Raw genomic sequence first — 15,231 nt, forward strand, 5'->3', positions numbered from 1 at the left:
ATAAATTATGTGTACTCTTCTTTACTTTTTTTTTGTGCTTCGTATCACGCTTCGTCGAAGGATTTATCACGACGACGAAAAAATGTTTGGGAAAAATTTTTCCCGAGCTTAATAGGGTGGCAATGAAGAAATTTTCGCTATCGGACGAGATCTTTAACACATACCTAGCTAAATTGTAATGTATTCGACGTGAATGTTGCCTTATCGGCATGTGAGTTGTTTTTAACTAAATTATGTATTTTTTCGTGCCATTTTATTTCGAACTTCATTAAGCACATACTTTTATTGCCTCATTTACCCCACACCATGTCGAAACAAAGCATAGTGACAAATTTACGTTTCGCAGCACGAGATGTGATGCGAAAAGTGAAAAAAGACATTTTTTGGCTTTTCGGTTGGTTTGCGAAATATATTTAATGGTAAAAAATTATTTTTTTGAGAGAAAAAAAAGCAATCCTAGTGAAAAAAAATTCAAAAAATTTCACCAACCTTCAATTTTTGGTTAACTTTAGGAATTTTTCAAGAATTTTTTTGAAAAAAAAAATATTAAAAAAAATTAGTTGGATTGTTTTTTTGTTTCAAAAAATCATTTTTTACCAAAATTTTGTTGACTTTTGACTTGAAAATGAAAAGTACTTTTACTTAAGTAAATTTTATAATTTTAAAATTTAAATTTTTGAATGAAAAAAAATTTTTTTTTTCCAATAAATTATCTCAAGGGAAATAATGAAATTTAAAAAAAAATTTTCAAAAAAAAATAAATTAATTTTTGAAAAAATAAAGTTTTTAATTTTAACTTAACTGACTTAACACTTTGACTTAAGTAAAAATAAAATAAACTTTATTGGCTTTTACTTTTGAATTTTAATTCAAATCCTACCAGAAAAAGCCAAAAATGTGATTTTCCACATCTCGCACCACGTTTTGAGCCGTGAAGCATAGCACGAGACGTAAATTTTTCACTGTGACAGAAGAAAGAAAAGAACAACACACACACTAGCTCACGGAAAAATCTTGGGAGAATTCCTTATCGTCTTTTAAAATAAACATACACGCTGCTTGTTTGCTTGCCTCCCTTGTCTCTTGGTTTATTTTATGAAACAATCAACCCATGCACAAGTAGAGCCCATACACGGGGTGGGGGTGGCAAACACTTTTAAACTTTGGTTTGGTTTTTGGATATGATGTTGATAAGAAATAACGCTTGAGAGAACACCGAACACTTTTTCATCTATCTTTCGACATGTATGAGCGAAAGAGCGACGTGTGGTGTGTGATAACGATAAGAACTTATTTATATTCATCAATGGAGCATATTTTTAAAAACTGATAAGAAAAGTCGTAGTCGTCGTCGTCGTCGCATGAAAAGAAAAGAAAAGTAAAGGTTTTGGGCCATTCTTCGTTAAAAATTGAAAAGAACGACCGAAATTGGCTCCTTTTTTTCGACTCAAACGCCTCCTTTCTTCTGAATGACTTAACAGAACAGCTTAAAAATTTATTATTATCTCTGACACATTTTTTTTTGCGTTGTTGTTGGGCTTTGTGCAACATAGCTTACTTTTATCAGGAATGCAAGTCTTATAAATTTTCACGAAAAAAAAATAGTACAGAGAAAAAAGTATTAAGGAAAAGAAAGAAGAGAGAAGTTGAGATAAAATGCACTTTTTTATGTGCAGCAATGCTACTCCCGTACGAAAGGAAAGATAGTTTTTGTGTGTTGCATTTATCTTTTTTTCTCAACTTTTTTTTTTCTGTGAAGGTACCTTAAATAACAGAAAAAACTTTTTTTTTCGTTTTATCTCAGATAATGCCATTGAATGAATTTTCTATTCTTTTTCATCTTGCTAAGGATTCGTTCTGATCTATGGCGCGTTGCATTAATTTTTCATGCAACGACCGGAAATGGATTCAAAAAAGAGAAAGAAAAGCCTTGTGGCACGATGTCGTCTGGCTGCTACTAATGAGACTTCTTATCAGTAACTGATATCACTCGTGTAACGAAAAAAAAAAAATAAAAATTGTCATGAATGATAATTATTATGATTGTGATAAACGGCTGATAACGAATGAGGAACAAAAATTCATGACAATCATTACCGGTGTGTGATTCAATGCGTTTCGTACCGTTCTTATCGTCAAATCTGACACTATCTAAGTGGAAAAAAAATGTTTCTTATCGCACTTCCAAATCGGACTTGCTTATCGGAATTTACAGTCGGCTTCGTGACCATGCGTCGTCATGCATAAATACTTTTTTTTATTTTTTTTTTTTAAATGTTATCGTACTTCAAACTTTAATTATCTGAGTTTATTTTTTTTTCGTGAGTTTTCTAGATTAAATTTCGAGTCATGAATGTTTAAAAGTGATATTTTTGCTAAGTTTCATTCTTTTGTAAAATTTTTAAATTTTTTGAGAAATATTTATTTTTTTTTCAGTTTTTTATAAAAAAAAATCAGGACAGCAAAAACTTATGACCTAAAGCTTAACTTAAAAACTTAAACTCAAGCAAAAAAAATTTCTTGACAAAAATTTAAGTTCAAACTTAAATCGACTTTTGGGTTTTCAAACAAAATTTTGGAAAAATTATCTTTTTTTCTGAAAAATTTTAGAATTAATTTGACTTAAGTTTCAGGTAAAGTTAAAAAACTTTAACTTAAAGAACTTATTTAAGAAATTAAAAATTTGACTTAATTTTTAATTTTAAATTAAATAAAAATTTTCCAAAATTTTGGATAAAAAGCCAAAGACTTATTTATTTAAGTTCGAACTTAAGCTTTTTAAGTCAAAAACAATTTTTTAAATTAATCTTTAGTCATTTTAGTTAAAGTTTAAGTCATAAGTTTTACTCTTCTTATAAGGTTTTTTAAAATTGATTTAAGTTAAGTTTAACTTAAGCCTTAAGTCAATTACTGTTGACTTAAAAAGTTTTTCTTCATTAACAAAAAAAAAATAATTTAAACTTACTTTTTTGCGCCGTTTCACACCATTTTTTAAACCGTAAAATTTTTGGATGCATTTTTCCTTATCTCTCAAGATTCGATTTCAAGTTTTTCAATTCAATACAATTTATTGCTTTTCTTATGTAATCCAATTTCCTTCCGGAATGCACTTTTTATGGATTTTTTTCAAATCACGACCTTGTCAATATTTTTCTCCAAATATTTTCTTGTTAAACAAGCGCTTGACATGCCCTTGTTGCACATTTAAAGTTGTCTTCTTTTCACACTAATGGCATAAAGTGAACTAAAATTATTTTTCTGTACACAGAACAAAATATCCGAAATCAAAGACATGATAAAATTCTTCGTACGACGTATTTCCTACGACAACGACGACGACGACCACAACGACTTGGAAACTTTATCTTTCTGCCTCAAACAACATGAATTATTATAATTTTACAGGGCAGGCCCGACTCAGGGCAGATATGGAAAAAAAATTCTTATCATTTCTGTGTATGCGGTACACTTGGAACGTTATCGCGACGTATCATTCGATTGTAACGAAAGACACTGAGAACGAGATATGAAACGTTTATCAGTGCTCGCAAGGCACTATCTATCACCCAGTGTAGCCTGCCTGCACCCAGAAAGAAAAAAATACAAAAACAGACGAGCTGATATCAATTTTTCGATGCGATATCTGTGGAACGTTATCTCTTCGTTTTATCTTTTGTTATTATTACTCGAATGCATGCAAGCACGAAATGTGCCTCGTACGCAGCTACGACGACGCGCGATAAGGAATATATTGTGTTTGCATTTTATTCTCTGTGTGATAGATAGCAAGAGATAACAAAGGGAATATATTGTGTGTGCAAGGCAAAAAAAATATTACAGCTCGCACCATTGTTAGCACACTCCTCTCTCCATCGCTATTTCACTCTCTCTACGGAGCCATATTAGCATAAACAGAGATAAGGAAAGAAACTTTTATTTTTTCGTTGTTTGAAAAATACTTCTAGACTACTTTATTATTATAATAAAGCATTTTTTTTTTCGTTACTGATAATGAAAAAATACAAGTTTTGCATGCCTTGCTAATGTACGCGACGCGACGATGACAACGGACATATACGAAGTTATCTCTCGAAAAATAAAATGCTACCTTGTACACATAAAAGGCAAATCTTTATCAGAATGTCAACCTCGATGACGATAAATAAACGTGTCTTTCACATGATAAGCAAAAATTTTTATTTTTTTTTCCTGCCGCTACTGTGCATGTGTGTCTCTGGCGTATTGTAAAACTACCGTAAAATACGAGGTCAAACATGGAGTTAATTAGTACATTTTACGTACAGACAACAGACAACAACGCAGAAAAAAAACTGGAATGTCTAATTAGTTGATAGATATGAATGATGGACACTTATTTGCTGCCACAAAAGGAAAAACTTGACAGAATTTATTCATGAGGTGCGAGAAGAAGCTTTGAAGGTATTTTGAAATGATAATGAGATTTATCGTGGGTTGATGAAAAATTAAAGCAGGATTTGGCATCGATGTTGATTAATCGGATTTTGGAAAGAATTTTTACAATTTTTTTTAATTATTCAAGATAAAATTTGAAAAAAATGTATTTATAAAAATATTTTAATTTTATCGTATTTTTTAAATTTATTTTGATTATTTTGAAAAAATATTTTTAAGGAAGGTGAAAAGCCAGATATTTTTTTATATTTGAAAAAATTTAAAATTTTTGTAATTGAATGAATTTAAAAAAATATTGATGAAATTAATGAAATGATGAAAATTGATAAAAGTTGATGAAATAATTTTCAATTTCAACTAATATTTATTTTATTAATTTAATTTAATTATTAATTTATTAATTTAATTAATTATAAATTAAATTCGTTTAACTTTGTAAAAATCGATAATTTTATTCATAAAAAGAATTAGCGATTTTAATTTTTTTTTTTAATTTCGGATCATCATTTTTTAATGTTTTTATTTATAAATTTTTATTAATTTTTTTTTTAATTTTTAATATTTTTCTAATATTATTCATTAAGGTATTTTTGAAATTAATAGTAAAAAACGATTAAAATATATTCAATTTATTTTTATTTGCATTTAATTTTTCGGGTTACAAAAGTGATTTTTTTTAAATTAAGTTTTTTAAAAAAAATTTTTTTTATCGGTTTTTGTAAATTAAGATTTCGCAAAGAAAAAAGTCTTAAATTTTTAAAAAATGTACTAAAAATATTTTTTTATTATTTTTTAATATTTTTGTTTAAGTTTGTATAAATCATTAACTTTTAATTAAAAAAAATATTGTTTAATGAAGAAAACTTTTTTTAAAGAAGATTTTAAGTAAGATTTTACATCAATATTGAAAGTAATTATTACTTTCTGAGTAAATTATTACTTTCTGATTTCATTATGACAAGGAAGCATCTAACACTCGTTTACATGAGTCACCCACATTCCACAAAGGAAGTGATTATTAGGAACCTCGTCGTTTGGCTTGATAAGAAAATGCGTACATTGGAAATTGATAAGGTGGCAAACTATAAAATAAAAAATTCTGATAGATAAAAAACTTACAATAAATTATAAATAAAAAAATAACTTTTTTTTCGCAACCACAAATGACGCTCGGTAACAATGAACCCATCTGTGATACATTGTATCCATTTGTATAATTTATAACAGAAAAATGGTATTAAAATCAAGAGATAATACGAACATTTTGCATTTTTAGTACGTTTTTTCAGTTAAAAAAAACGCAAAAGGTGCCTATCTACCAGTAAAATAAAAAAAAGTAAATAATTTATACATTTTTATCGAAATGAATAACAGCAACCAAGTGGCAATACACAACTCAACTCGAGTGTAACGCTCGACGAAAAAAAGAGTTGGTCGGTTTCTGATATCGGGAGGCCTTTATCGCAAATCCAACCACGAAATTGCTTTGAAAGCGCAGTTAAAAAGCCTCAAAAGTGTCTTTTTAAAAGTTTTTTTTCGCACAACAAAAGAACGTTTTATTTTAAAAAATTGAAATGAAAACCTTGTCAGTTTGTCGTGTGATTAGCATATTATGAGGGTATTGTCTTGTCGCGTACCTACTAACTCGTAATAATATTTTATTTTTATTGTTTTACTTTTTTTGCCGTTTGACTTCTCTATGTTTGTAAAAATAATGTAAAAGTGTATTTAAAATAATCATTTTTTTTTGCTGCTCGGTCGTTGTCGTCATCGTCGTTCACACTAATCATCACTTTTTATCAAATTTATAACATTTTCGTTATCACGGAAATGGCAGCAGAACTATTTTTTTCGATGTTGTTGTTGTTGCGTTTTGGAATAATGTTAAACCCGCATGATCTACGTCCTCCCGTCTAAAGTACTGATGTATTTATTTATTTTTTATATGCACGATTTATTTGAGGATTGTGTCGAGGCAAGCGGTGGTGGCGAATATCGTGGTGGTATCACACATTTGTTGTTTTTTTTATATTTATAACATATTCACAAGAGCTGATAATTTATTTTGTGCAAATTGTTTGTTACTTTTGAACTATAGGTAGTAGAAAAAAAAAATAACACACGAGCTCTCGATACATGTATTTATGAATAAAAGTGTTAATGGTTCTTTGTTTCGTGGATATTAGATAAGGATTTCGAGAAAATTAGTCACTTGAGACAATTTTTAAGTGGAAAGTTGTACGTTGACCTCTGGGAGAAGGGATTGAAATTAGAATGTGTGAACTCAAAATAATTATACTTATTAATTTTTTTTCTAAGTTTTTTAAATTTTTTAAATTTAATATTTTTTTATTTTATTTAATTATTGGTTTTATTGAAGAAAAAAACAGAATAATGTAGAATTATTTTTAAAAAATTATAAAAATCGAAAAAAATATTTTATTAAATTATTATTTTTTAATTTTTTTTAATTCAATTATTTTTGATATTTAATTAATTTTAATTTATTAATTTAATTAATTGAGTGTCCACATTTTTTTAAATTTCTAAACAATTTAATCCAATGTGATTTTTGTATCATTTTGTTGACAAAAATGATAACTAAAATTACAAACTTAAAAAAAATCTAAACTTTTCTAACTTAATTGAAACTTTTTTCTAACTTTTCTAACTTCGTGTCATTTTCAATATTCTCACTTAAAAATAAATAAAAATTCAAAAATTTAAAATTAATGAAATTTAAACTTCATTAAAATTAAAAGTTAATCTTTGCACATTTTATGTTGAAAATTAAAAATTATTTGTTAATTTTTGAAAAGATCAAAAGATATCGCAAAAAAATCTGTTACCACATTTTATTTGAAATTTTTCTAATTTGGTTCAATATTCACTTGATGACACTTACCTAAAAAGAGAAAGAAAAAATATAAAATTAGTAAGTTTATTTTTAAAAAACTTTCAATAAATAAGAAAAAGAAATAAAATGAGAAAATTCATTGATTAAAAACACGTAGAGATCAAAGCAAAAATTCCGTGACGCTAAAATTCCTTAAAACTAACACCACAACTTTAAAAATTAAACAAATCGGTTGAAAAATAGAAAATAAAAAAATAAAGAAAGACCTTTTAAACTCTCTTTGCACTCAAATCTTGATATTTGTTAGGAAATAACAAAAATTTTTGCATATTCGTATCTTTCTAACTAATTAAGGTTGTGTACATTTTTTGTTTTTCCAAAACTTTAGTGAACGACAAAAATTCTTGATTTATCATTGAATTGCCAATAACACAAAAATCCAATCTGAATGTTTTTTTTTCAGAGAGCAGAAAAAAAAGTTAAACAATAGACTTCAATTCCATGTGTCTTGTGCTCTACTTGCACATATAGGATGACATAGAAGTGAGATGGAACAAAATACAAAGCAGCATTAGTTAATAATAAAAAGGAAGCACAAAAACCGAATCTGCTAGTTGGGCTCTTATTTGCTCCATTCGAAGAGGAGAAATATACAGACAAATATTATTATCTGATTTAAAATGAATCTGGTACATATTGAAAGTTTAGCAATTGAAACAAAACAACAACAACAACAACGACGAAAAAAACGAGAAAGACTAGAAAATGCATTAAAAGGTGACATGTAGTACAAATTGTTTACAACCTTCGTACTTGGATTCATTTTGGGCACAAAGTATAAGTGAAGTGAAGTAAATTGGAATGAATTGGATTATAGCTTGGCTCTGTGTCATGCATATTTATTTTTTTAAGAGATTGATCAAAAAATGATCACAAAACTCTTTTTTGTAGTTTTCACTTGAAAAAAGTTGAATTTTACCTCGAACGTACGTGATCGAGAAAATTTGTTTGTCCTCCGTCCTTCCGTTAAACTCTAAATTTATCTATTTGCATTTGCATTTCAATTCACTTTTTGTCTTGTTTCTCTTTTTTTATCATCGTCATTCGACACAAAAACAATCCTTGTTAACTTTTTACTAAACTGGACAAGTTATGGGCACTTCTTGTCAAGCAAATTCAACAAAAAGCCCCGATTTTCCGATCGTAAACATCAAAAAGTCACGGTACATGTCTCTTTTGTGTCCACATGATTAGCATAATCTATAACAATAAATACAAATAAAATTCTTGTTCTTGTCTTATTAGCGGCAAAGTAACCTCATGTTGGAAGCAAATGAAGGCAAAACCACCTCAACAACGTCCGGAAATGTATGGAAATGGAAAATCATAAAGTAAGGTGAAAATGCATTCAAAGAAAGAAAATAACATGCAAGACAGGAAATCGTGCACTTTGTTTCTAAATGGCTTCATTAGTGTCGATGTCGTCCGAGTTTTGTTGTTAAACTTGTTTGCTTTTTTTTCGGGTGAGGAGGTACAAAAAAATGGTCAATTTATTAGCAAATTTCGTATGTATGAGCTTTTTTGTAGGGCGGAAAATCCGAATAAAATATATTTTCGATCAAAATTGTGCTTCGTGTATGTACATGAAAGTAGCATGGAGTAAAAATAAAACAAACATAAACAAATGATTATGTTTCGTACGTTTTCTTTATCTCTTATTTATGTCATCCATGAAGAAATTGTATTTTTGCATAAACAGGGCGAAGAAAATGAACAGAAATGCATTTTAATATAAAAATTTACTAGAACAACCAAAAAGTTTAAGTTGAAATTTCTGTGATAAAAGTTTGGGTAAATTTTTTGAGAAAAAAATATTGAAGAATTATATTTTAAGGACAAGATATTTTTATCCTCATTAAAACTTTGTTATAGATCTTTATAAAAAAAATCTAATGGCTTTTGAAAATTAAAACTTGAATAATAAACAAACCAACGGGGTAAACCACACAAATGCAATTTTTCACAAATTTAGAGAAGGTAATTTTAAGTTATATTGATTTGTTAATTTTTTTTTATTTTCAGCTTGTAAAAACTTGCATATAAATATTTCATGTTCAAATAATTCTTGTTTCGCAAAATCACTGAAGTAGCCTGACCCAACACCCTCTGACCGAACATGAAAAACAACTGAATACTGAAATGCAACCAAAAAATATAATAATAGAAGAAAAAATGAAATGAAAATATTATAACAATAATCTAGACAATGAAAATATAAATATAGCTCTGGCTATTCGTAGAAGTAAAAATCAATGTCGATCTAAGTGATCGGTTGAGAATCCTCAATGATTTTGAAATTTTAAAAAAATCTGGAACCAATGATATCGACTACAAAATTAGACTTACAAAAGTACGACGAAGCAATTTCTTTTAAAGTTTTATTATTGTATCAATTATGCTGGACGACAAAACTAACATAACCAAATTTTGTATCAAGAAAAACTTGGATTACTTAAGTTGAATTTTTTTTATCAAAATTGGCTTTGCTGATGTCCTTCTACCTTAACCGAAGAAAATTTCAAAGGTCTGACAGAAGATTTAATTCACCTTTGATGGAAATTTTGGTGGGTGTTCCGCAAGGATATTGGACTCGATATTATTTTTCACGATTGTTGATATACCGAAATTTGACTTTACGAAGTTAAACATTTTCGTGGACGATACGAATATTGTTGCTAGTTCTATCTTTCCTTTTGTGATATTTTTGCGCGCTCAAAAACATTTGATGCGCTTTTTTACAAAATTTATATTTATTACTTTTAGGTTAACGAGAACAAAATTAAGCATGCATTAGTAGTCAAGTATAATAATAAAAAAAAACATTTTAACCTTTTAATTTGCATATATGCGATCTACCATTTTTGAACACGTTTTTTAATAGAAAGATCACTATTCAAAAATGTTTCCAAACAGATCACTTTCAAGCCCTGGTCTCCTCAAATGCAAGACGTAAAAAAATATTTATTGAAATAAATCCTTGAAAAAAATCTACCCAATAACACTAACACCACCCATTTCTTTGCATATCAGCTATTCTGTCGTCCTCCCAAAACGACAAAAAAAAAGTTAAAAGACAACAATATAAATAGATATTTTATATTGACTTCTTTAGCAATACTTTCTTTTCGTACCTCTGTACCCAAAATTTATACACGAGATGCCCTGTGTGTGTGTGAAAAATTGTAGCAACAACATGCGCTCCTGATAATTTTGCATTTTAACACACATACAGCGCGCGACATATCTTAGCAGCATAAATATAGACGACACATGAAATGCATTCATTGTCTCTCCATTGTAACTCTCTTTTCATATTATTATTATCAGTTGCAACCAGACTCATGCACACAGGACCGACACACATCACTCGTGCATCGACAACGACGACGACGACGACGAAAAAAGTTGTAAGGAAATTTTTATGGGAATGGGAAAGAAAGAAAAGTATCGCACAGGATGGGATGCAAACTGCATCTTTTTATGCAATGTTTATGTAAAACTTATCATTCACACACACACACACAGTCCATGATCGTAGAAAGACAAAAACAAAATTTATGGAATGGTGCATATAAATTTCACACAAGGCTCTTTCCAAACAACGTATCGCTGCATATCAAAATTCTGTTGTAGCTACAGATATGTGTGAAGCAACAACAGCAGCAACAACAACATATTCTCCGGGCTTCATAATAATGTCCTCTTATCTTACTTTTACTGTACGTTGGGTGTCGTCGTGTGTCCCTTGTATAGACAAATATTATTAAATATTGTCTAAAATATATAAATATGCATAAATAATATAATAAAAATATCTTTTTATAGTAGCTGCCATACGGAACGGCAGAAAAGAACCGCTCAATAATCTTTGCTGCTGCTTGGTTTGCTTTGGTTTGGCTTGACTTGCCATGCCATGCCAACCTAGTCAGTCATATCTCTGCTGTTTTGTATTTTCACCATATTTCTCCGCACCGAGAGAGAGAGACAGCGTCAGAAGAAAATAAGAGGAAAAAAGGCCAATATTTTATCAGTCTCTTCCACACGGACACATTACAGTATCGACTTACTTTTGTCTTAAAATAAATAAATTTTGTGGGTGCCATAGTCGACTTCGATGTCATCATAAGCGGCATGCAAAATACAAATTTTCGAAACAAAAGAAATATAACTCGACGATCATCGTCATCATCATCAAAGCCAAAAGGATGAATGACATTGGGTGGTCTTGCGGGAAATGCGTGCTAATCACAACGATCTCGTCGTACGAATGCAACAAGAGTCCTCAATCGAGGGGCAGCATCAATCGATGATGACAATTCATTGATTCGAATAAATTTGAAATGTAGTAATAAATGGAAAAAGGGGTTGTCTCGTACATGTAACAGGAGAGGAGATAACAGAAGAATTTCAAGTGCATGGCTTCTTTTTGTCTGAATGTAAAAGTGTGGTACTTCCCTTGTGTTTCATTTGTAATGATTAATACGGAGAAAATTATCGAGATGAATCATTTGAATATTCAATTGTAAGGATATATATAAAGGCTAACAGAACTGGGAAAACAAGCTCAAGGTAAGAAAATTATTTTTAATTCAAAATTATTTTCAAAATTTTTTTACAAAAATAAATAAATAAATGAAAATAAAATTTTATTTTATCAAAATTAATTTTTTATACCAATTTTTCAAAATTTTATTGAGGATTTTAAAAATTTTAAATTAATAAAATATTAATTAATTTAATTTATTTTTCTTAAAAATTAAAATTTATTTCCATCCCTGACAAAAATTCAATCAATCATATTTAAAAGTATATCAAGAATCACACAAAGTGAGCAATCTGCAAATTTTCAATACATACTTGTCTCTTTTATAATTTCATTCTTTTTTCTAATTTTTCATCAGATAATTTTTTTATGACAAAATCGATGAAGAAAGAGGGAAGCAGACACTTATTTGAAGACATTCAACCCTTAATCATTGTCAAGCAATGTCCAATTGTTTGATTGAACAATCACGTAAGTAAACATTTCATAAAATTTTAATCACTCACGACTAATGAATGACGAGTTATGACATCCATCAAAGCATGTGTGACTCAACATTTCCTTCGTACAATCGATAAAGAAAAGTTTCGGTAATAAAATAATGAGTTCACGACTCGTTCGCATAAAAAAAATTTTTTTTCGTTATCTTTCTATTCCATTATGTCTCCGGACGGATGGTTTTGTCGTGAAAAACAATTTGAAACATCTTATTATATACGCGGAGTGTGTGTTTTTTTAAACTTTTAAATATGTATTATATTAATTCAAAAGCTTATCTCATCTTTATCGTCATTTTGTATATTATTTTACATTAAAAATTTATCAAAGTATAATTTATTATAATAAAACGTCTCTTGACTCTTTGGAATTCATCTGCGCACACACAGACACGTACGCAGCGCGTTGAGAGGTTTGCGAGGCAGAGATTATTGTAATCAGTTTAAAAGAATTTTATAATATTCATTTATTACTTTGTTAATCTCCTTTTCCATACATGTGGCGTGTACGGGCACTCGCCGTTGATGCTTTTCCGTGTCGCGTTTGTCGTCGTTGATGTCGGAATGAAAGTTAAAAAGATCTATTAACCATGCGGTTACGATGCGATACGTGCACTCAATCCTTTTACGCGGAATCTACGAGAAAAATGACAGGATCACCTAATCGCTCTGCAGCTCTTAAAAAGTTAGTTTGTGCGCACACGCAAGTCACTTTCAAAATGGAGTATGAGACACTTTTTTTAGTGTACATGAAAAATTATTTCGCAGCAAATAAATATATGTATTAAATTTAAGGCATCAGACAAAACACCTCCGCTGATTGGTTATTGTATTGCTGGTGTATTAGTTTGAAGATAACTATGGCGCCGCCCAATATCTCGTTAAAATATACTATAAAGTAAGTTTTTTTTTGTGTATAAATATGTAAAAATAAGAAAAATAGCCGCACGATGTGTCGTCGTAACGTGTGTATAAACAAAACATGTGAGTTATTCAATTTTCTGCTGTGTACACTTCTTTTTATCCATTATTGAATTTTATCTTTTCGTTATCTTCACACAACTCTCTGTATTAAGGTATATGGAGTAGCAACGAGAGCAGCAGCAGCAGTTAAACAGCAACATTTAAATGTGTGTTGTACAAGACAGAGTCTTAACAAGGAGACCCTCTCAGGATTTTTTTCTAAATTGGGTAAGTTCCTTTTTTTAATTGAATTTTTAGTTATTTCTTATATTTCAGATCTAATGACAACAAAATGTTTGCAATAACAATAAATTGCTCCACAATATTTAATCAATTCAAAAATACCTGTTCAGAAAAAACTCTTCAAAGTCTATCAACTCAATACTTCCATAGTTAAAGATGATCAATTCGAGATGACCAGCTCTTCTATTCATTATGTATTTCGGCCCATTGAAAAAAAAAAACGTATTATCGTGCCAAAATGTAGAAAAAAACCTGGAGACCGATGTACCTGGGAATAGTAATAATGATCGATGGCTGCCACCTTGCAATTAAATATCTTCTAAATAACGCGACTGATTATTACAACCGAAAGAAATTCCATTCTGTTATTCCACAAAGTAAAAATGCTAACATTGGCTTCCTGGTCGAATGCACGATACCTTCATATAAAGAAAGTCGATACTCAAGTTGATCTTTTGTCAGGAAAATCCAAAGTATCATTTGATTGAAGATTATGTATTCCCGAATTCCACGAGATTGAAACATTTGTAAGAATAATCAGCATCAAAGTTTTTCTGCAACAATTGCATGGCCGCCATGTACAATAAATTTTTTAAATCAAATTTTTAAATCCCCTTAAAAATATTTAATTTACGTATTTCTCAATTTGTTTTAAAATTCAAATGCAAATCTCTAAATTTTTATCTTTCAATCACCCTGAAAATTTCCAGAAGGGTTCATTACCGCACACCAAACCAAATCGCAGTTATTGGACCGTGCGTTTCAGAAATACTGCGAATCGTTATTAATAATATCAGACTTTATTTGAATAAATCGCTATACAAATTATATTTGCATCTTGTTAATGGCACGAGAGATGGAGTTTTAATCTCTTACTGATATCACATTTTTATTAGATTTGCCTTTTGATGTTCTCCACTCTCTCGGCGCGAGATGAGATAAACTTAATAGGTCCGGTTTTTGTTCAATAATATTTTTTTATGAACTTTATCATTTTAATGATGAAATGACAAATGGTGATTTTTTTAAGTAGTCGTGATTTGTCATGATGTTTGAAGTCAATCGACGACCTCCAATCATCTAAAACAAGCAAAGTAACATACATGCCATGAGTAATCTGATAAATCGATCGATACAATGGGGCGCCTAAATCCTTATTATTATGTACGAAAATACACACGTGTGGAAGGCAAAATCACACCAACCATCAGTAAATATCGCACACAATTACACGTAATAATATTTGCCAAAGTCAAGTGTTTTCCTTACGCAAAAAGCGGCAGGACTTGCCAAGAGAGAGTACATGGCAAAAAGCATTCAACCACCCCATTTGATTCTTATCAGTTTCTTATCAAAATTTGTACACGCTAAGGGTAGCAGCAAGAGAATTATAAAATAATATTGTTTAGAGTATATTAAATATTATAGCACATAGTGTTGCTTTTAAAAGAGCTCGAATTTCATGAAAATGTTATCTTGAAAATTAAAATACGTGGCGTGTGTGCTGTACGGTCTGGCAACAACATATAATTTTCATAATATTGTGCATTGTGTTATTATTATTGCGTTAAAAGGATTTTTTAGGCAACACGAAGCGTATTATGTTTTGAATTGTTTTAGATTATAAGAGGCTT

At 29.5% G+C, this 15,231-nt stretch overlaps 1 protein-coding gene across 2 annotated transcripts in view; it reads right to left on the reverse strand.

Moving 5' to 3' along the window:
• LOC134830721 (zinc finger protein ush) overlaps window positions 1-15,231 on the reverse strand; it is a 69,414-nt gene that overhangs the window by 25,954 nt on the left and 28,229 nt on the right. The window contains exon 1 of one of the 2 annotated variants that reach the window (XM_063844283.1): window positions 2,966-3,209. The exons of the other annotated variant lie outside the window; for it this stretch is intronic. Within the exon in view, the coding sequence (XP_063700353.1) occupies window positions 2,966-3,017 (52 nt within the window). The 5' untranslated portion in view covers window positions 3,018-3,209. Of the gene's footprint in view, window positions 1-2,965; window positions 3,210-15,231 lie in introns of those variants that run through there. 2 annotated transcript variants of the gene reach the window in all.

Source organism: Culicoides brevitarsis, chromosome 2, assembly GCF_036172545.1.
Source record: "Culicoides brevitarsis isolate CSIRO-B50_1 chromosome 2, AGI_CSIRO_Cbre_v1, whole genome shotgun sequence".
Lineage (NCBI taxonomy): Eukaryota > Metazoa > Arthropoda > Insecta > Diptera > Ceratopogonidae > Culicoides > Culicoides brevitarsis.